We start from the raw sequence: 21,305 nt of genomic DNA, 5'->3' as shown, positions 1-21,305 counted from the left end.
GCGCCGTGCCCGCGGCGCCCGGGACCGCCCGCGCTGCGCACGGCTGACCCACCGGCGGCCGCGGGCAGGCCCAGCGCCCGGCCCCGCCGCCCCCCCGCGGCGCGCGCCCCACGCGCCATCTTGCCCCGCAGCGGCGGTGGCGGCGGGCGGGGCGCAGCTGGGGCCCCACAAGCCCCTCCCCCCCCCCCCCCCCCGGGGCGCCGGGAGCCCCGCGTGGCCGAGATTCAAGTTCGCTGCTACTCGGGTCACTCGCGCGCCCGCCCGCGCCTCCGCGCCTGGCCGGATGAGCAAAGCCCTTGGGCAGGGCCCGGCTGGAAGGGTGGGGCCGGGGAGGGCACCTGTGCCCAGCGGCGTCCACCAGGCTTCAGGGAATCGGGGGTCAGGGTGACTGGCAGGGGGGTGGGCAGGGACGGAGAAGGGACGGCGGCCGGTGAGGCCTTAGGAGAGGGCCCCTTCCCATCCTAAGGCGGCCCCTCGTGGGGCTCTCCTTTTCCTTCCGGCGTGCGGGGTCCCCACCCCACCCCAGGCCTGTGGAGGGGGACCTGGGGTCCCTCTTCCCGGCCCTGAGTGTGTGGCCGCTGCCCACACTGAGGAGGAAGGAGGTCCTGGCTCGGGGAGGTGCTTGGACCCCAGGACCACCGGTGACGTGGGCGGCTGAGGGCCGTGATCCAGGAGTGGCCCCCGGGGTGACCCGCTGCGCCCGTCGGGGGCCTCCCCTTCCCGCCAGGAGGCAAGCCCAAGCCCACAGGGAGGGCCCTGCCTCTGCCCGCCCAGGAGAGGGCCCCAGCGCAGCCAGGGAGGCTCCTTGTGGACTGGCAGGGGCCTGAGTTACCTCCGTCCAGAGCCTCCGAGCCACCGTGGCCGGCCTCAGTGACCGGGGTCGGAAGCCGGCTCTCTGTGACCTGGATTTGCCTATGAACACACACGTGTGCACGTGCCAGCACACAGAAGGGCTGCATCTCCGGGGCTTTGGGGTTACAAGTCCTCCTCCGGGTCCAGGACAGGAAAGGGAAGACCACCCGGGGCTCCAGGTCCAGCACTTTCACTCCATTTGAAAGTGATGCCCCTTCTCCGCCACGCACTGGGGTCCTCTGAGATGTCACAGGAACAGGAGCCCTGCTGCTCCCCTGGCAGGGTGACCCGCCGTGCCTGGGCACAGGCGGACAGCAGTGTCCCCGGTGCTGTGAGGTGGTCCCCATGGCCCCTCCGGGCCAGCTCAGCCCAGAGTGGGGGCCAGTGAGCCGGGGCCAGGGCTACGGACAGAAATGAAACCCGAGGGACAGCCCAGGGGACCAGCCATCTGTCATCTGGGGGCAGGTGTTGGCTCCAGCAGCCCGCCTGCACACTCCCCACCCCGTGGCTGGTGGACGGCACCCCCCTCCCCGCAGGGCCGGGCGGAGGGGCGCGGCCGGTCCCTCTGCAGACCCCTGGGTGCTACCTGCTTCTTTATGATTTTTATGATTTATTAAAAGCACTGTTTCTCGCTCTGCATATTTCTTCTTTTTTCCCATTGGGGTGAAATTCACATAACATAAAAAACCGTATTCATGTGAAGAATCCAGTGGCATTTCATGGAGTCAGTGCCGCGTAGCTGCCACCTTTCCCGAACGTTTCCATTGCTCTAGATCAGACCCGCACCCGGAAACCCTAACTGCCCAACCGCCCGCCCTCCGGCCCCAGCAGGCACCCATCGGCACCCTGTCCCTGGACACTGACACCGCGGAGCAGGGGCACTCGGTGCGTGGCCCTTGTGCCTGGCTTCCTCCACTCGGCACCAGGACGTCACGTTCAGCCGTAGCACGTCATGTGCCCCCTTTCACGCCAAGCATGTTCCACGGTGGGACACGCATGTGGGGTGTCTGGTGCTGCGGGGACAAGATTGTAGTATGAGGGACATGCAGGGAGGTGGCCCGCCCCACCCACCTGGGCTCAGCACCCGGCTTGTTGGGGGGATCTGGGTTAACCTTTTGGGAGAATAGTCAGGAGCATGGACTCTTCCGAAGCCCATCCCGGTCACCCCGCTCTTGAGAACGGACGACATGGTCCCTTGGACAGAGACATATCAAAACGCCACCTGCAATGACAAAAACAAGGGGACCTGCTGGAGGCCCAGTGGGTGGCCAGTCAAGGAGGGCACTGGGACACCCCTAGCTCCCCGGCCTGCACGGAGCTGTTTTAGGTCACCCAGCGGTAGTGCCACATGGTGAACGTCCCCAGGGCAAGAGAGACCTCACGGCCACTATGACAACAGGCAGAAACTGGCACAGAGGGGAGCTGGTGGTTCAGGGGTTGGGAAGATGTTTCTGCAAAATCGGTGGTGTGTCCCTTTCTGGTCCCCCTGTTCTCACCCTCGTGACTGCCCTGTGAGGGTCCTGCCTGGGGAGAGAGGCCAGCCCTGCTGGGGTCACAGAGCCCTGCTCCATGTGCCCCAGGGGACACTGCTGGCCTGGCTCCCTGGCCCCCCAAAGTGACCCCAGGCACAAGGTGGCTGCCCAGCCTGGCTGCTTAGCAGAGGAGGCCTCCTTCTCCAGCATCTTTTGCTGTCTTCCTAGGCTCGCTGGCCAGCCTGCACCCCCCAGTGACCATGGTGGCACCAGCCAGCCCCCTCCAGGACCCCAACACCTCCTCGCCTCTGTGAGGCCAGCAGGCAGGGTGGGACCTCTTGTGACTGACAGAAACTCTGCTCTCCCCACCCCCACCGCGGGCTCAGGGAGGCTGGGTACTGCTCATGGTAAGTCCGCCCGGCCTGGTGTGGATGAGCCAAGTGCCAGTGAGCCCCTGGGGGCAGCCAGCACCAGGATGGAGTGCCCAAGAAGGGTGGAGGGACAGCTGCAGCCCCAAGCTGTAAACAGGCCAGGCGGCAACAGGTATAAAGGCTGGAGCCCCCGCAGCCTCTTAGCACCAGCCTGACCCGCCTCCCAGAGCAGAGCCTGGAGGGAAGCCCGGTGGAGGTGAGCCCACCAGGGAGGGGTAGCCTGGGCCCAAGCGTGCGCCTCAGCAGGATCCTGGGATCCCAGGCAGGTCCAGGGAGCCCCAGTCTGAAGGCAGCTGCAGGGGTCTGCAGGGAGGTGGGCACGTGGGCCTGTGCAGGTAAAGAGGGCAGCTGTGATGGGGAAACTGAGACCTAGCAGCTGACCTGGGGACCCCAGGGACTGAAGGGGGCAAGGAGGCCTGGCAGGCCCCAGGGTCCAAGCAGACGGACCCACTGACTCTGGGGCCCTGAGACGGACACACTGAGCCAACTCTGGGGCCCTGTGCCAGCCCGTCCAGATGGGGCCCCTGCTGCACCCATCACCTCTCCCGCCCCCTCTGGCCCATATCAGCACCTGAACCCACTCAGGGATCACTGGCTATTGCTGGATGCAGACCACAGCCCTCAGGAGGCCACGTGGGCAGTCCAGTGGTCTGGGGGGAGGTGCCTGCCAGCCTTGGGGGGCATCCAGGACACAGCAGCGCTGGGACACGTGAGGGTCTGAGGGGTCTCAGCCAGGCGTTAAAGCCCCGGCCAGCTCTGGCTGTGGAGGGCAGTGAGGTGGGAGGGGAGGGAGGGATAAAGGGGGCTGGACCCTCGCAGGGCCCAAAGCCTTTCCCCACCATCTCCCTTTCCTCGCGGCTCCTCACGTGACCCTGTGAGGGGGCCGAGCAGACGGGGCCCACCCAGGGTCAGGAAGCAGGCCCCAGTCCCAGGGCTGCCAGGGTTGAGTGCAACCTCTGAGACTCCTCCGACCACGGCCCGGGCTGCTCAGACCCGCTGGCCACAGGGCTGCCCCTCCCAGGAGCAGGAGATGTTCCAGAAGGTTCCATCCCCCGGTGAACTTTTGAGAGGGCCAAGCAGCCTCTGAAATAGCTGCTTTGCCACGAGCCCCAGAACCTAACCCCCCTCTGGGGACAGCAACCCGAGAGCTCAGTAGGTCATAAGGCACTACTGTGAGGGGCACAGGACAGCCTGGTCCCCGACTGCTGGCCCCTTTCCTGTGCCCAGACCCCTGCCTGCCTTGGGGGCACTTGCCTTGGTGGCTCTGCATGAAGTGGGGACAGGGTCGTGCACGTGTGTGCTCAGGGGCTGTGGCAGATGTACCTCCTGAGGGCCTGGAAAGGAGCAGTGGTCACCCCGCTTGATGGAGAGTTCTGGGCCTCCCTCAGTCCAAGGCCAGCTCCAGACCGGCCCAGAACCAGCACACCCCACCGCAGGTGGTCAGCGTCCAGCAGGGACGACCAGGGCCCACTGTCTGGGGGCCGGGAGAGTGAGGCCAAGCCCCTAGGCCTTGAGTTTTGGCCAGAAGAAGTGATGCTTAGGTAACCAGGAAGGCTTCCCAGAGGAGGTGGCTTTGAGATGGGCCTTGAAGGACAGAGGGAATTCCCCTGGCAGCACGGAGGGATCGGATGGTTGCCACTGCCACCTCTCCTGAGCAGAGTGAAGGAACTGCTGTGCATCGCTTACCGTCTCAGACCTTTAGTCTCTTCTGTGAAATGGGTGAAATACCTCAAGGTGTCCAGCTAGCAAGAGGTGGGGGCTCAGGCTAGTCCTCCTTGGGGCCCTGGGCACAGGGGCCTCTGCAAGATCGGGGGCCCCTAGGGACCCCACTCAGGGCAGGAGCCGGCACCGTGCAGGGTCCGAGCGGAGGGCCCCTCCCGCTGCGCACACTGAGCTGGCTCCTGTCCACGGCAGGGCCAGGATGGGTGAGGAATTCTCCTCCCAGATGAAGAAGGTGGCCTTGGCCATGGGCACCTCCCTGTCGGACAAGGACCTAGACCTGCTGCCCACGGACATGAGGCATCACGGTACAGCCGCCCCCTCTCGTGGCACCCCCGCCGGGCCGGCCCACCGTGGCGGAGGAGGCAGTGGGCTCGGGGAGTGGGGAGCGGCCTGCGAGCTCCTCCCGCCCTGGGCTGACCGGCCAGGACACGGGGGAGGGACAGACCCAGCAGCCCCCACCCCAGGGCAGGGCCTCCCTCTGGGCCCAGCCCCCCTGAGGCGGCGCCGCTGACCCGACCCGGTCATCCCAGGCTCCTCCAACTACCTCAAGTTCTTCGAGTACATGCAGAAGTTCCAGGCCTCGGGGCAGCTGGAGGGCGTCATCCGCAAGGCCTTCCAGACCCTCGACAAGGACAAGAGCGGCTTCATCGAGTGGGACGAGATCAAGTAACAGGCAGTGCGCGAGGGCGGGTGGGGGCTACTGGGGGGCTGAGTACTGGGGGGCTGAGCCCGGCCCCCGCCTGGTCCATGCCACCACGCCCACCCCAGCAGACCCGACACCCCCAGTGGCCCCCCCTGACCTTTCGGGAGGCAGGGCCAGGCCGCCCAGGGCCACAGGGACAGCACCAGACCCGGCTCTAGCTGGGCCTCAGTTTCCCCACCTGTAAAGTGGGGAGCGAGCACTTGGCAAACCATCCAGCACTGGCCAGACGCCCTGGCTCTGACCCGGGTCCACCTGGCCCAGGTACGTCCTGTCCACCATCCCCAGCAGCGGGCCCGCCGCCCCGCTGACAGATGAGGAGGCGGAGGCCATGATCCAGGCAGCCGACACCAACGGGGACGGGAGGATTGACTTCGAAGGTGGGCAGCACTGATGGGGGGTCGTGTCCTTCCCGCCCCGCCCCTCCAGGCCGCCCCGGGGTCGCTCACACTCCAGCAGTTGGCCCAGCATCACTCGTCCCTCTCGGTGCAGAGCTGAGCGGCTCCCCGCTGCCGGGCGCTGGCCTGTCCCACGAAGCTCACAGGCGTCTGGGATGGGTGCCATCCCCCCAACTCACAGATAGGGAAACTGAGTCTCAGAGATGCTGAGTGTGGCAGGGCCGTGAGGGCCACTGAGCTGGCTTTAGGGAAGGTCGCCTGGGCAGCCTCAGGCCAAGGGTCCCTGGTAGGATATTGGGGGTGGGGCACATTCAAGGTGAGGAGGGAGGCAGGAACCAGGGCCTGAGGGGCTGCAGGGGTGGACACAGAAGGAGGGAGGTGGGTGGGTGTGGGCTGCGGCCCAGGGGACGGGTGTGGGGTGGGCAGGGTGGGGGCTGCCACGGGAGAATTGGCATTTGTGGGGCTGCAGGCCTTCCCTGAGGCTCTCCTGTGGTTTGGGTCATTCTGCACCCGCACCCTCCCCAGCTGCCACCCTGGGCCTGGGGGGCAGGGGTGGAGGGCGGCCAGGTGGTCCTGGGAAGGGGGAGCATAGGCTTAGGGCCCCAGGCAGAGGAGCCTCCAGACACCCCGCCAGCTGGGGCCCCATCCTCACTCCCAGGCCTCCGCTCCTGCAAACTGACTTGTGGGGTGGCTGAGAGGCTTGCTTAAGACTGAGCCCCCAGCCCCTCCGTGCCTCAGTTTCCCCAATGAAGACGGGCAGAGGCTCTGAATTTGGAGGGTCTCTGCCAAAACCCAGTCCATCCTGAACCCCGGGTGGGTGGGTGCAGGGCACCCAGCATGTGTGGGTGCTCGGGCAGGGCAGTTTTGGTCCCTCTTGCTCCTTGGCAGGGCTCAGAGAGCAGGATGCAGGGCCCCAGCACTGTGGAGTCCCTGCTCATAAAGGGGGCACACCTCCCCGTTGGACCTGCAGGGCTCTGGCAGGGGCACAAGGCAGGGGGGTTCTTTACTAGACATCTGTCTTCTGCTCTAGAATTTTCTGAACTGATCAAAAAGGAGAAAATCCCAAAGAAGAAATAGCACCACGCCCAGCCCTGGCCCAAGGGCCTGAGGGGCAGGGGGACAGCGTGTGCCCCGCCAAGGAGACGGTGGGGGTGGGCGAGACCTGTGCCAGGGAAATGGAGTAAAACCAGCATTAAATGAGCGACTTGGCCTGTGTGTGTTTGTGGGGCGGGTGCTGCGTGAGCTGGGGGCAGGGTTGCAGGTCTCTGGGGACAGCTGAGGGGAGCGCGGGTGAGCATGTCCAGCCCCTATCCCTGTCCCTCCGCCTCCCCTTGTCCCCACCTCACTGCAGGCTCCCACAGAGGGTGATCCCATCACCAGCCCTGGCCCCTCCCAGAGCCCCCCCACGATGCTCTCTGGGCCCAGACCCCTCCAGGAGCTCCTTCCAAACCCCGGCTGAACTCTGCTCAGGATTCAAGCCAGGCTGGTCCCTGGGCCACCTGGGGCCCACAGAGCAGCTGTGTGAGCACAGCACAGGGACACCTGCAGCCCCAGGGTGTGCCCACGGGGGACCCAGGCGTGTGCCCTGGGCCACTCACTCTGGCCTGGACACGTCCAGGGGTCAGTTCTCTGCCTGCCTCTCCTCACCTCCTGCCTCCCCTTCATGCCCCACTTCTCCCCAAGCTCTTCCTAATGGAGGATCCCACCCATCCTGCCCCAGGCCTCTGCCCCACCCATTTGCCCACCTGGTCAGCTCTTGTTTTGTGGCCTAAGTACCACCTGGGGGCCGGCAGCTCCCACCCAGACCTCTCTCCTGGACTCGGGGCTCCTGCACCCATTTTGGCTCCCTGACACCCCATTTCACATGAGGGAAGTGTCTGGAACTTAAGGTGCCCAAGGCTGAGCCCCGACCCTCCCAGAGCCCCACCAAGCCAGCCTTCCCCTCCCTTAGACCTCTGCCAGGAAAGCAGGAAAAGCCCTCTCTGCAGAGGAAACTGTGGCCCTGACACATCCCAAGGGGGGGATGAGAAAGGGCCCAGGAGGAGTCTGCTGCTGTCCCCATGTCCAGGTGGCAGTCGGACTGAGAGTGACCTTTGCTGGGACTCAGACCCAAAGGAGCCCAAATCCCCCAGGGCCCTTACAGGGAGAGGGAGGGGCTCAATCTCCACCTGGAGGCGCTGCAGCAATCCCACAAGTGGGTCCCCCCATACTGTGGGAGCAGGAGGGACTTCCTGGACAACTAGGGGTCGCCCAGGCGGCCTGGACCCCATACCCTGACCAGAGCAGCGGCATCCAGACAGCCAAGTGGGAGGGGGGCAGCTAGGCTCCCAAGGAGGGGAGCCCCATCTGCTGCCCCCCGCCCCCCTGCCCTGCCTCTCTCCACCCTCCTCACGGCTGGGGCTCCTGGCATGGGATGGTGGGGGGGAGAGCGTGCCCGGGGCCCTTGGACAGGGTCACCTCGGAACACAGGATTCGAGCTGGGGGTGGCCGGGCGGGCAGGGAACTTGGGAGTCGGGCGGAGAGCAGAGCTGAGCTGGAGCCACTCTGCAGAGGGGGCCCTTGGGTGACCTGCAGCCCCTCAGGACCCCAGGAGAGAGACAAACAGGGGACACGGTATTAAAAAACAGCTCTTTACTGTTAAAATGCAGCCACAGCTGCAGGGCAGGCAAACGGGGCAAAGGGAAGAAGAGGGCGGATTCCCCTCCCGCCAGGGCCCCGCCTGCTGCTGCTGCCCATCCATGTCCGTGTCCGTGTCCGTGTCCGTGTCCGTGTCCACGTCGAGGGGGCGGGTGTCACTTGGCGCTCGGGAGTGGCCGCCGACGCTGCTCCAGCAGCTCCTCCAGGTGGTCTGCCCGTTTCACTGCGGCCTGCAACACGTGTCCACCGTGGTCGGGCCGGGCCACCCCCACCCCCGGGGCACCGGCCGCCGCAGGACCCACCTCGTGCTGTTTCCGGAGGCTGCTCACGGCCGCCTCCTTCTTGGCCAGGGCCACCTTCACCCTGCGGGATGCACGGCAGAGTTCTGGGGGAGCCTGCGGATGGCAGGGGGGTTCCACCCCCAGACAGCAGGAGGGGCAGTGGCCCTGCCCGCCCTGTCCCAGCCCGCTGACGGTGGGCACCGGCTGTCTGCTGAGGACACTTGCTCCGTGTCGGCTGGGACAGCCCGGCCCTCAACTTCCTCAGCCAGGGCTCCCCGTTTGGAGCTGCGGCCTCCCCACCCTGCCGTGCGTCCGGGGACCCCTCAGGCCAGCACCCACCTCGCGTGTAGGTCCTCCAGCTCCGCCTGCTTCTCCCGCCTGAGCTGCTCCAGCTCCAGCCGTTGCTGTGCCCGCAGCTCGGACAGCTCAGCCCTGACCTGCCGGTTCTCCTCCTCGGAGGCCGCCAGTCGGTCGGCGAACTCCTGGCGGAGCACCTGGGCCAGGCCGCTCCTCTCGCCCAGCAGCTGCTCGTTCACCTGGGCCGGCAGGGACGGTGTGAGCCGGAGCCCAGGCAAAGGGGGGGCTGGGGCCCACCGCCCGCTCCCGCCCCCTCCCGCCCGGCTCACCGCCTTCACTTCCGCCAGGGCCTTATCCTTCTGCCGCACCAGGCCCTGCAGGCGAGCGGCCTCCCCCTCGGCCTCCGCCAGCCGCCCCTTCAGCTCCCCGCACTGGGCCTGCAGCTTCTGCTCTGACCGCTCCAGCTCCGAGAGCTCCGCCTCGTACTTGTCTCTGATGCGCTTGACGCTGGTGGACGGAGGCGCAGGGTCAGCAGGCAGGGTCCGCAGGGGGCAGCCCGGCAGCCCCGCGCGGAAGGGCAAGGCCCAGCCTCAGCGCCCGGTGGGACAGGCCTCACCGGCTCTCGGCGGCCCTCTCGCTCTCCTCCCTGGCCAGCGTCATATCGGCCTCCAGCCGGTGGATGACCAGCTCGATGTCCTTGTCTCGGCCTCTGCGGATCTCTTCCTTCAGCTCCCGTTCCCGGTTCAGCAGCCACGCTTCCTGGAGAAGAGGTGCAAGGGCTCTGTGGGGACAGCTAAGGCGGTGGGAGGAGGCCCAGGGACGGGCCAGGGGCAGAGCCCACACCGATGCCTGGCTGCTGGGTGCTGCGTGGGAGGGGAGAGGGAAGGGGGCCGGCCCCCGCCTGCCCGCAGCACCCACCTCCTTCTTGGCACAGTTGGCCTCCCACATCTGCCTCTCCACCTCCAGCTGGTCTTTCAGGGCCTGCAGCTCCATCTGGGGGCAGGCAACCCGTGAGAGCAGCCTCCCAGGCCGCCATCCCCCTGGGCCCTGTGGCCTGGCCCAGCCGGGGGTCTGTGGGGAGCAGGCTGGGGAGCCCTGGCCTATGAACCCGGGCTCGCCAATGCTCCACAGCTGCCCCAGGGGCTGGCCCTGGTGGTGCCCCTGACTCGGTCTCTCCCTGCACCGCCAGGACAGGGCTCCCCACACGGCTGGCAGGGCAGGCGGGACGGACGCAGACCTGGTGCCTGTGCTCCAGCTCCTCTCTCCCCTTCTCGAACTCGGCCCTCAGGGCCCGGCCCCTGGCAGAGCTGCTCTCCTCCAGCTGCCGCCTCAGCTCCTCCAGCTCAGCCCGCTGCCTGCAGGCCCCGCAGAGGTCAGTGCACGGGAGGGGGGGGCGGGCGGGGGCAGGCAGAGGGCGGGGAGTCCCTCCCGAGGCACCTGGCGGCCTGCTGGCCCAGCCGCTCCTTCTCCTCGGCCACCTCGCTGTACAGCCTCCTTCGAAGCTGCTGCAGGTCCCTCTGCTCCTGCTCCAGCTGCTGCTCCAGGCTGTGGAGGAAGGACCGCTGGGGCTGGGGTGGGGAGGCCGCCCGCTCAGCACCCACCTGGCACTGCGTCAGCGTGGGCACGTCCCGGCCCCCCGCCGTCCTGAGGGGGGTTTGGGGAAGGAGGGTGCTGTCCACGTATGAAGCCGTCCAGGCCTCACTCTGGGGTCTGGCCTCCCTCGGGGGGGTGGGCTGTCCAGGCTCATCCCAGCTGTGCTCGGACCTCGGCCCCTGCGCCCCAGTGAGGCTGCCAGGACGGGGACACCCACCGCTGCTGGGAGCGCTCCCGTTCCTGCTGGGCCAGCGCCTCCTTCTCCCGCTCCAGCTGCTCCCGCAGCGCCTCCGCCTGGCGCCCGTAGTGCTGGGCTGCCCGCTGGTCCGCCTGCAGCAGCTCGGCCGCGTGCAGGCTCCGCAGCTTCTTCACCTCCTGCTTGTGCTTGGCGATCAGCTTCTGGATCTCGGGCTCCAGGCCTGGGGGGGGAGGGCGCTGCAGGGACCCCTGACCTCGGCCCAGGACCAGGCAGGGGCCCTGCCCTCACCACCAGGGCTGCAGGGGACCCTCGGTTCCCACCCACTGACAGCAGGGCTGCAGTCCAGCCAGGGCCCCCGGGGCTCCAGCCCACTCCTCTCCCCTCGGGCAGTGCTGCGACCCCCCACCCGTCGCTCGGCCCGGAGGCCAGGGGGCTGCGCCGCCTGAGGTCTGCATCACCTGCTCCGCTGCCCCCCTGTAACTGAAGCCACCGTCCTCACTCAGACCCCGCGGCCGCCCACCTCTGACTGTGATCTCCTTGATCTTCCGGGTTTTCTCGCTCATCCACTGCTCCCTGCGGACCTTCTCAGTGGCGCTCATCAGCTCTCTCAGTTTCTTAATCTCCTACCAGCAGGGAAGCGAGCCGTCGGCAGAGGGGCTGCAGGAAGCGGGGCACAGGAATGCCGCCGCCCCGGCACCTTCTGGGTTTTGGCAACGGGGCTCGCCAGGTGTGGGCGGCTGGCACGCCGCACCCTCCCACGACCCTGTCCCAAGCTCCGTGACTGTCGCTTCGAGGCCAGGGAAAGAGGCTCCTGGCGGCGTGGTCTCACCAGCTCATGCTGCGCCCGCATCTGGGCCTCACTCTCCTTGCGCCTCTGGTCCCCCTGCTTCAGCTCGGCCACCACAGCCTCGCACTTCTCCCCCAGGGTCTTCTTGTCCTCGATCAGCTGCGGTCAAGGAGCGGGAGGTGAGCTGCTGCGCTGAGGTCAGCCCCCCACCCTCCGCATGATCCCTGACACCCTGTGTGACTCCTACCTCCCCCTGTCTGGGGGCCGGGGCCACCACCCCGAGCCCCTGGGTTCCCTCCCACCTAGACTGGGAGGGCTGTGTGCATGTGGACAAGGGGCTGCAGCTGCCACCAGCCCCCCACCCTCAGGGCTTCCGACTAGTGCCAGAGAAGCCAGGATGGGGATGGCTGGGGACAGTGGCCTTGGCTGTGAGCCCCTCCACCATGGCCCCAGGATGGCACCAGCCTCATCGAGGGCTCCAGGCAGAGCCTCAGTTTGGACACACCTACAACAGCCAAGTACAGTGTCTCTAATGACCACTGGAGGCCACCTGGCTCCTTACTCTCCTCACAGACCTGCCGTTTTGTCCAGAACAGGACCCGGCAGAGGCGTGGCTGAGCGCCAGGAGGGCTGGGAGCTTCTGCAGCCCTCACCTGGGGAACCCTGGCCGCCCACCAGCCCCAGCAGACGGGAGCCGCCACCCAGGACTCAACAGCCCAGAAAGCATAGGAACAGCCCAGAGGGTGTGTCCTGTGGCTGCCTCCCACCAACGGGTCCTCCCAGTGACCCCAGCCTGGGTGTGCCGTCCACCAGGCTGGGCTGGGGAAGCACGGTTGTGGGGGCTGGTGAGCCTTGGACGAGTCCACCGGGCGGTGGACGCCTCATCCCCACAGGGGCAGACACAGCCCATTTCCAGAGAAGGCAGGAAAACGCCCGCCAGGAAGGCTGTGGGTGTGGAAGTCTCCCCGGGGCCCGAGCTGGTCTGCAGTGCTGTCCCTCTCCCCGGCCCCGGCGCCCGCTTCCCAGGTGGGGTCACCTGGTCGATGAAGGACAGGTGCCGCTGGACGGTGGCCTCGTAGTGCTCCCTCTGCCGCCGCAGCTGCCGGCCCAGCTCCTTCTCTGTCTCCTGGACCCGCCGGATGGTGAGGTCCCGCTGCTGCGCCTGGGGGTGGGGATGGAGACACAGAAGGCAAGGACCACTCGGGGGGGCGCGGGCAGACCACGCCGCAGAGGGTGGCCTGGGACAGGTGGTGACAGCCCTGTGGCAGGATTCACCCGGCGGCGGCTGACGGTGAGGGTCAGTGACGGGCAGTGCGGGGGTGACGGGCAGTGCGGGGTGACGTTACCAGCGCCCTCTGCAGCAGCACCATCGCATGCTTCCTCTCCTCCACCTCTAGCTTCAGTCGCATCACAGACGCGCTCACCTCAGACGCAGACTCCAGGCGCCCCAGCCCCTCCTCCAGCACGAGCCCCTGGGGACGCACCCAGTGCGTCAGGCAGGTCCCACCCCCCGGGGAAGAGCTGCCGTCCGCCCCTCCCTGGGGACCCTTCCACACCTGGGGGGCCGCGGCAGGCCGGTCCTGCCCCGACTTTTCCATCTCATCCAGGAAACTCATAATACTCTGCAGCTTGGCCTCCGAGAGCAGCGTCCCATCCTCGGGGGGCCTGGAGGACGCACTGAGCTTCCCAAATTTCTCCAGGTTGTCAGCTGTCAGGGAGCTGGCATCATCCTCCTGCAGGGGAGGGCACAGCACCGGGGGCTGTTGGGCAGCCAAGGATCTGGGTTGGCCCTCCAGGAGCTCCTTGGGAATCCCTGGGGCAGGGGAGGGGACAGGAGGGCAGCTGGGCCTAGTCAGGAAGGGCCTCTCGGGTGGCTGAGACCCGCGCAGAGCACTGCTGGAGAGATGGTGCCCACGCCCACCCCGGGTCTTTCTGAGGGTGCTGAGCCTTAGCAAGCCCTCATGACGGGGGTTCAACAAGGCCCCATCTGATGCTCATCAGGGGCCAAGAAAAGCAAGAAGGAGCTCAGTAGGCTTTCCCGGCCCCCTCGTGGGATGATGCCAGTGCCGGGACTGGGTCAAGGGAGGTGCCCACGGTCACCTCGTCAGTCCAGGCATATTTGTCCTTGTGGTAGGCCCTGGGGCGGGGCAGTGGCTCTGGTTCCTCCTCCAGCAGCTTCAGTGTGTCCAGCAACTCCTCCAGAGTTGCCCTGCACTTGGCCCTGCTCCCCATGGGGCCCACTGTCCCCAGGGCCTCACCAGCCACGTCCTGGGAGCTGGTGTCCTACAGCAGATGGGTGGGCGGAAGAAGCTAGTGAGGCCATAAGAGGCCGACACCACTGAGGACCGTGGGGGTGAGGCCTGGCACCCACTCAGCCATGTGGACTGGGTGTACCCAGACCCACCTCCAGGGAAACAAAAGAACAGCCAAGTGGGATGTGTCAGGGCCTGGCCTCCTCAGTCTGGTGGCCTTGCCAACACCTAACCTCTGAGCCTCCAGCTTTCTCTGTGTGCAAGGGCATGGATCCCACCCCAGGGCATCTGTGACAACCCAGCAGGACCCCAGAGCCATCAGGGACCCCATCCCCACAGTAGAGCAGCCTTTCCTGGTGAGTGACCACAGCTGTGGAGGGACAGGGACAGGGACAGGGCAGGAAGGTCTGTGACCAGACCTGCAGCTTGTCCTCTGGGTGCTGCCGGGGCTCTGGGGAGAAGTCGGGGACGGGCTGGCAGGGGTCCTCTGGGCCTGGGGTACGGAGGCTGACCCCTGTGAAACAAAACACAGTGTCAGCCTCCCTGCACACCGCCCCATCTGGAGGAACCCGAGAAGAGGCCAGGCTCAGCAGGCTTCGCTGGGCAGATGGGACATTGGGGACCCCTGACCTCTGCTCTGCAGGGTCCTCTGTGTCCAGCTCCAGAAAAAGTGGGGCAAGAGAGGAGGAGCAGGGCTTGGGGTTGCCATACCGCCGAGGCCCCCCCTCCACGGGGGGGTGGGGAGCCAACAACGGAGCAGCAGGGGCCACAGCCCTCTGCGGGGAACGCCACCCCCCAGGGGCAGGAGGCAGGAGGCAGGAGGCAGAAGGAGGCAGGGGCAGAGCAGCCTCTGGGCTCTCCCCACTCAACTCACCAGTATTGTTGGCCTTGTGGGTCTGAGGAGCACTGTCTCCAGGCCGCAGGGGCGGCTCCTGGGCTGGCTGGGGCTTCCCTGTCTCCCGGGCCCCCTTCAGCAGCCCAAGCTCAGCATGGCCTGACTTCTGGGCTCGCTTCTGCTGCAGCTCCTTGGGGGGAGGGGGAGGCCTCCTGAGCAGCCTCACCCACAGGACAGTGGGGCCCCTAGCCCTCCCCAGCCAAGCTGCGGAGGCCCAGTGCCCAGGGACCCCCAGGGGTGCAGTCACTCTCAGGCACACGGGTCCCACCTCCGCCCGCCACCGCCACCTCCCCACACCTGAATGGCTGCCTGTCTGGCCTGGCGCGCCTTCTCCTCCCGGGCCTTCCTCCTGGCTGCCTCCTTCTGTCGGTGCAAGTCTAGCAGGTTCCCCTCTCCCAGCCGCTTCTGCTGCCCCTGGGAAGATGGGAGGACCGATCCAGGTGGGGGCTTCCACGTGCCCTCCAACCTGCCATGTCTCTGCCCCACAGAGGACAAGCCTCCCTCCTGGCAGCTTCTTTGGACAAGGAGACGACTCTGCATCACGGAGCTCCTGATACAAAACCAGAAACCAGAACCAGAAACCTGCTGGGACTCTCACCCGGGGTGGACCCAGCAGGCATTTCCTGATACCCAGGCCCTAATGGCTGAGCAAGCAGCTCAGGGCAGGGTAGAGGTTGGGCTCCCAACAGGGTATGGGCCATGGGCCATTCTAGTTTCAATCCTATGGTCCCAGAAACCCCACCATGTACAGCTGAGACCCCTAGGTTCTCGCCTGGCGCCCGGGGCGTGGCTCACACCCACACTGACCTCTCTCTTGGATGCCAGCAGGTGCTCCAGGTTGGCGGCGTGGTCTCTGCGCCGCTGCGCCTGAAGCCGGTACCAGCGCTGGATGGTGACGGCAGCCTGGTTCACCTGGTGGATAAACCTGGCCAGAGAGCGGACTCAGGACCCCTGAGGAGCCAAGTGGATGAGCAGCAGCCTCCCCCAGCCCCCCAGAAGGCCCAGCAGGGCAGACAAGCAGGCGACGTATGCACAGGTGGCCACCGGTCCCCATCCATTCACAATCCCCTGAAACTGGAAATACCCCAAGGTCACCACCTGCCTACAGCGAACACTGTACTTGGGGGCAGCGGGCACTACCAGGCACACCAGTCATAAAGCATTCAAGAGAAGACAAAGCCAGCAGGAGACAGCTCAGGGTGGTCCTGGTCAGGCCAGGGAGGTGCTAGATCAAAGGCTGTAAGGGGGCCCTGGCCAGTGTGCGTGATCACTCCTTAGAGCACTGGACCCTCTCCCCTCTACTGTGGTCTCAGGCCCCAGGCACCGTGGCTCTGCCATTCCTACAGATCTGCCTTTTCCCGATGTCCCGGGTGAATGGAATCAGACGGCGTGTGGTCTTTTCAGCCTCTGTATTTTAAATGGCTATTAAACGGGAATTCCCCTCGCTGGAGCCTCGGGCGCCCTCCCCGCCCCAGCGCAGTCACCTCTCTGCCTCCTCCTCGGTCACCTCCCTCCGTCTGAGCAGGCCCTCGGTGGCCCCCGCGTTGTTCCGGGCCACGTGGTTGCTGCTGGCGAGGTTCTTCTGTGGCTTCCCGAAGCCGCTGCCCTCTCCCTCGTGTGTGGCCGCCTTGATGAGGTTGCTGACGGGCAGGGAAAGAGAGGTTCATGGCACCTGACCCGGCCCTGCTCATGGCCCCAGGAACACTCTGCCCACTGGGCCCTGGAAGGAGGCACCACAGCCCATGAGGAGCCAGGAAGGACCTGCTCCCTGTTCCCACATGCTGGTCTGTCCCCACGGACACCTGCTCCCCAAGTGCCTGCCTGGTTCAGTTCATTTAAAAAGCAAAAGGGGCCCTGGCCGGTTTGGCTCAGTGGTCACAGCATCAGCCCTCGGGCTAAAGGGTCATGGGTTTGATTTCCGGTCAAGGGCATGTACCTTGGTTACGGGTTTGATCCCTGGCCCTGGTCCAGGCGCATGCAGGAGGCAACCAATCAATGTGTCTCTCTCACATCGATGTTTCTCTCTCTCTCCCCGCCCTTCCTCCCTCCCTTCCACTCTCTCTAAAAAGCAATGGGAAACATATCCTCCTGCGAGGATTAACAACAACAAAGAAAGCAAAAAGGTCTCACAAGCCACAGGGTTCCAAAGCAGAGCGGGAAGGCACATCAGGAAACCCTGTGGCCGTCCCTGACTGAGCACAGGGGTGACGTACTCGGGGCTGCTCAGCTCAGCTCAGCTCAGCTCAGCCAAGCTCTGCCAAGACCCACCTCGGCTCCGGACTCAGCCAGGGGCCCCGGGACATGGGGTGGCTGTGGCTTCCTCATCGGTACCCACCCGTGAACCTGCCAGGCCTGGTCTGTGTCCCCTCACCAGCACCCTACAGGTGACAGCAGCAGCACCGGGGCTCACACGGCCTGGGCCAGTGTCCTCACACACATTTCCTCACACATACGCAGAGGCCAGAGCCAGGCCCTTACTTGAGGGAGGGCGTCGCGTGGTTGGAACTCTTGGGGGGCACCGTGTCCACGGGGGCGTAGTTGTTGTGCACCATGGTAGTGACGCAGTTGCCCACGGCGGCCTTGTTGCTCCTTCCGGGAGAGATGGAAGGCAGATGTCAGGTCCCCAAGTCATGCTCTCAGTCTCCCCCTGCATGGCCACTGCACCCAACAGTGGGACCCTCTTGGGACCTGGAAAGCTCCAGCAGAGTATTTCACCAAGTAGACCTGAGCAAGGCTGAGCCTCGAACTCAACAACCTCAGAGGAGCCTTATGAAGCCATCTGGGGCCCACGTGTGCCCTGCCTGGGCCTGGCCTCTTCAGGAATGAAGCCCCCAGCAGAGTGCTTGTCTGGGTTCCCCCAGGCCAGTGCAGAGCCCGCCTGGGCAAGACACCCCTTTACAGCCCCCTTCTCAGGGCCCTCGGGTAGGGAGCTAGTCATTCATTCACTCACTCACTCACTCACTCACTCACTCCTTCACTCTCTCCAACGTATTCTGGTCTGGCCACAAACAACACAAAGCATCTGCCCCCAGATGGGTGGGCCATGTCTGGCACCTGTGGAGGGCACACCTGTTGTTGGCAGTGAAGTTGGGTGCCAGAGGAACAGTGCACTCTCTCCTCCGTGGGCCTACTGGCACGTCCATGGTGCTAGGACTCCGGGCATCGGGCAGTAAGGTGAAGGCCCTGGGCTGGTCGTCCTGCTGGTGAACACAGAACGCCACCTAAGCCTGGGACTCCACCACACATGCCGCTGACACCGCGCCCCTTCCCTGCCCCAACAGCCCCAGTCACAAATGGGGCAATGGGGTGGTCAGGGGGTGGGGTTCCTACCCCTCCCCAGATGTGATGATGTGGTCAAAGCTGGCACACACACACCCCATCCCTCCCCCCCAAAAGGGCAGTAAAACAAGGGGGAACCAGGTGCTGCTCCTGATGGGACACTCAGACGTGGTCCAGGGTCTTACCAGGACGTTCCATGTGGCCTCCTTCTCGCCAGAAGCTTTGCTCAGACTGGCTGGCCTCTTTTTCCCACCAGGGCTGCCCTTGAAGACGGTCAGGAAGTCAGGGGGCTCCACTGGCCTGTGTCAGAGAGGGCAGCAGGCAGGGACAGTCAGTCCCTCGGCCCAGAAGGCGACCCCAGGAATGCAGATGGGGGTGGCCAGGTCACCAGCCGGGATTCTATTCCCGAGCCTGGAGCTCAAAATAATGATTCTTGGTCCTGATCTGACAGCTGTGGTTGAAAGAGGTGAGGCCCTGTCCTGTGGCCACCCAGACACCCTAGGAAAAGTGCTGCAAGGATAGAGGGAGAGGAGTAGGCCGGGGACACCGGCCTTGAGGTTCACATCCCCACATGCAGATATAACAGGTCAAGACATCCTGCCTGCCCCACCCAGGACTGGCCCCAAACGAAGGTCACTTCAGGCCCCAGTCCTGCCAGTGCTCAAACTGGTGAGGCGGGAAGGAAGGCTGACAGAGGCAGGACAGGAACAGGCGGGGTTACCTGAGGGGACCAGAGGTTACCCAAGAATGTAGGGGATTACCTAAGAATGCCGAGAATTAAACCCTGAGGGATTCAGGGGTTACCTGAGGGGGGCAGCCCACGCCTGCTTGGCTTGCGGCTGGTGGACCTGCGTAGTGCTGTTAGACCTGCGAAGGTTATTGATGGCCCTGGAGCCCCCGGGCCCTGTGGCCTCCTGCAAAAAGGGAGGAAACCACCAATCGTGTGGCCAAGGTTTCAAACACTCGCCCATTCATTCAGCGCTGGGCCATGCAGAACAGATTTACAGGGAGGAGGTGGGTGTGGTGAGAAGAGGGGAATGGCAGGAGCACCTGGGGGTCCTGGGCAAGGCCTCCATCAGCCCACCTTCCTGGGAAGAAGTGGGAGCCCCTCAGCCCCTGGTGGAGCAGGAGGGAGAGCTGGGCTCTGCTCGGGCGAGATGACCCTGACCTTGACCTCTGTAAGTTACCTCCCTGGTCCTTTCTGCCCTCCAAAAGGCCACAGGGCTACCCGGGGCGACGGATGTGAGGTACCCACTGAGGTGTGGAGCTCACCCCGGAGTCAGATGTCACCCTGATGGCAACTCCCCATGAGGTGGGAGGCCCAGGACCCACGCACGCCCCCAGCTCTAGCACTCACCAGGGCCTTCCTCTTCGACTCACTGCCTGTGACCACAGAGATGGAGCGGGTGATCGGCTTGGCAGCCGAGGCGCTGTTGGGGCGTCGGGACACGGGTGGAGGGAGCCCCGTCAGACTCAGATCCAAGCCTTCCAGGCTGCTCTGGGGGGGCCCTGGGGGGCCACTGATGGCCTGGGAGCCCTTCATGGTGGATGAGTGAGCCCTGAGCAGCAAGAAGAGGCGAGCTGAGGCCCTCCGACCGGAGAACAGTGCCCCATGCACACCACCTCCGGCCTTTGCACCCGCAGGCCCCTCTGCCTGGAGCCCCTGCCCTGGGATGCCACGAGGTCTCCCTTCACTCTCTGTTCCCTCATCCTGTTTTATTTTTTCTTCACCTGGTAATCTGGCCACCTGGCCACACAGGTGGGTCCCTGCACTGCCTGAGCAGAAGCTCCACGAGGACAGGACCGTGAGGCCCCAGCACCTGGCACAGGCAGGCACTGGCACCAGCAGGGTCGCGGAGGAATGCGCACAGCCCTCCCCGCCACCGGGGGCTCAGGGGCGCAGGGCACACCCCCGCCGGGCCCCAGGGTCCGGGCGGACCCCGCTCCCCAGGGCGGCGCGCAGGCCGCTCGCTGCACGGGTGAAATTTAGCACCTCTCCCGGCCCCGGCCCCGCCCGCCGGCCCTGCTGCGCCCCTTCCCAGCCGCACGGCGGCAGCGCGCTGGGCTCGGGATGGCAAACGGCGGCTCCGGGAAGCCTCCGGGCCCGGCCTCGGCGTGCACGCCCGGGGTCCTCGCTGGAGGTGGGGTCCAGAGCCTCCGCCTGCTCCCCTCGGATGGGCCGGCCCGGCACCCCCAGCCTCGCACCGGGCAGCCCCCGTCTCCCTGGGCTTGGCTCAAGGCGGCGGGACCTGAGGTTGCTGCCCGCGAAGGCCGAGGGAGGGAACGGGCGCGGGGCGTGCGCCCCTCACCTGGGCAGGGCCCCCTCCCCAGCGCATCCCCTCACCTGCGCGAGCCGGGCCGGGGCGCGGGGCCCGCGGGGCCAGAGGGCGAGGGGGGCGCGGGTTCCGTCCGGCTGGGGCGCGGGGCCCAGGCTTCCAGCCGACGACCTCGCGGCCCCGGCCCCGCGGCCCCGGTGACAATGCAGCGGCGCGGCGCTCGGCAGCTAGCAACCAGCGCCAGCAACCAGCCCGGCGCCTCCTCCCCGGCCCGGCGGAGCCCCGCCTTTCCTGCCCGCGCCGCCCCCGGATTGGCCCTCCCGCTGGCCGCCCCGGCCGCTGCGGGAGCTCATTGGGCCGCTCGGCTGTCTTTCGGGACGTCCAAGCGTGGGAGGAGCCGCGGAGACCTGGGAGGCCGCCGTGGCGCCGGGCTGCGGATTGGACGCGGCCGGAGGGGGCGTGGCCCGGCTGGTGTGGGGCGGGGCCTGGGCCAAAAACGTGGGGAAGAGGCGCGGGGCGGGGCGCGGGGCGGGGCGCGGGGCGTGGGCGGGGCGCAGGGCGGCTGCGGGGGGCGGGGGGGCGGCACCGCCTCCGAGCCCGGGGTCCAGCCCCCGGCGCCGCTGCCCACGCGGGCCCCGGGCCCCAGCGCCAGCGCCCGCCCCGCGCCCACGCAACCCCGGAGCCTTTGTATCTCCGCTTTGCCGAGCGCGCCTGTTCATGAATGAACGTGGAGCTTGTCTCTTGCTTTTCCTGCGTTTTCATTGCGCTAATGCGGCGAATTACACGATTTTCAGATGTTAAACCGGCCTTGGCCTGCTGTGCTGTGAACCCTTTCACACCGTCTCTCGTGTATTGCTGGACTCGCGCTGCTGATAGTCAGGGTTTTTTCCCACCTGTGCTCCCGACCAGGTGCACGCGGGCCATTCCGGGCCACAAAGCACCTTGGCAATAAAATCTAACTCATACAGGAGGCATCTTACTACATCAGTAAAACAGTAATAGCAGAAAAACACCTCTAAATAACCCAGTGGACAAAGGGCAAGTCTGCAGGAAACCAGAAAGTATTTTGAACAGAATAAAAGTAAACGAAGCTCAGGGGATGTTGGCCAAGCAGCAGAGAAGTCGTTCAAGTGCTCATGTCAGAACAGAACAAAGGTCTCAGATGCGCTAAGCCTCCACCTTGGAGAACCCGGAAAACACACCACACTGAAGGCAGTAAGAGCAGAAATCAATG

General features: G+C 66.0%; 2 protein-coding genes across 13 annotated transcripts; one reads left to right on the top strand and one right to left on the bottom strand.

Moving 5' to 3' along the window:
- Positions 1 to 4,676: 4,676 nt before the first annotated feature.
- On the top strand, positions 4,677 to 6,652 carry PVALEF (parvalbumin like EF-hand containing; the record flags this gene model as incomplete). Its single annotated transcript, XM_081162383.1, has 4 exons — positions 4,677 to 4,782; positions 5,008 to 5,143; positions 5,442 to 5,557; positions 6,606 to 6,652. The coding sequence occupies 4 exons, from the start codon at positions 4,677 to 4,679 to the stop codon at positions 6,650 to 6,652; spliced, it is 405 nt and encodes a 134-aa protein (XP_081018509.1).
- A 1,539-nt stretch (positions 6,653 to 8,191) lies between these two features.
- CEP131 (centrosomal protein 131) lies at positions 8,192 to 20,338 on the bottom strand. Of its 12 annotated transcripts, none has more exons than XM_081115550.1 (26): positions 20,140 to 20,338; positions 19,153 to 19,354; positions 18,600 to 18,709; positions 17,981 to 18,095; positions 17,586 to 17,716; positions 16,995 to 17,105; positions 16,001 to 16,156; positions 15,324 to 15,441; positions 14,814 to 14,930; positions 14,496 to 14,646; positions 14,041 to 14,135; positions 13,470 to 13,652; positions 12,926 to 13,102; positions 12,716 to 12,841; positions 12,406 to 12,531; positions 11,412 to 11,528; positions 11,103 to 11,205; positions 10,601 to 10,802; positions 10,228 to 10,335; positions 10,028 to 10,145; positions 9,709 to 9,783; positions 9,407 to 9,549; positions 9,120 to 9,297; positions 8,833 to 9,029; positions 8,515 to 8,575; positions 8,192 to 8,442 (listed from the first exon to the last, which is right to left on the bottom strand). In XM_081115550.1, exons 2-26 carry the CDS (start codon positions 19,336 to 19,338, stop codon positions 8,368 to 8,370), a joined length of 3,279 nt encoding a protein of 1,092 aa, XP_080971676.1. In that variant the 5' UTR covers positions 19,339 to 19,354; positions 20,140 to 20,338; the 3' UTR covers positions 8,192 to 8,367. The 12 variants fall into 12 exon arrangements, with proteins under 12 accessions (XP_080971676.1, XP_080971670.1, XP_080971669.1 ...); XM_081115544.1 differs by having other exon boundaries at positions 17,586 to 17,713; positions 20,140 to 20,222; XM_081115543.1 differs by having other exon boundaries at positions 12,716 to 13,102; positions 17,586 to 17,713; positions 20,140 to 20,322.
- Between the last annotated feature and the right edge of the window lie 967 nt (positions 20,339 to 21,305).

This window comes from Miniopterus schreibersii (genome assembly GCF_964146895.1).
Source record: "Miniopterus schreibersii genome assembly, chromosome: 16".
Classification (NCBI taxonomy): Eukaryota; Metazoa; Chordata; class Mammalia; order Chiroptera; family Miniopteridae; genus Miniopterus; species Miniopterus schreibersii.
Note: the sequence above shows the minus strand (reverse complement) of the source record. Positions and strands in the feature narration are given on the sequence as shown.

What these genes read in the sequence shown, in the direction of transcription:
- CEP131 (XM_081115552.1), bottom strand. Translation starts at nt 19,338, where the DNA reads ATGAAGGGCTCCCAGGCCATCAGTGGCCCCCCAGGGCCCCCCCAGAGC. An exon ending in AATATGCCTGGACTGACGAG is followed by an intron (nt 13,103 to 13,469) that starts GTGACCGTGGGC and finishes CCTCCCCTGCAG; the next exon opens with GAGGATGATGCCAGCTCCCT. An exon ending in TGCGGGCGCAGCATGAGCTG is followed by an intron (nt 11,206 to 11,411) that starts GTGAGACCACGC and finishes CCCTGCTGGTAG; the next exon opens with GAGATTAAGAAACTGAGAGA.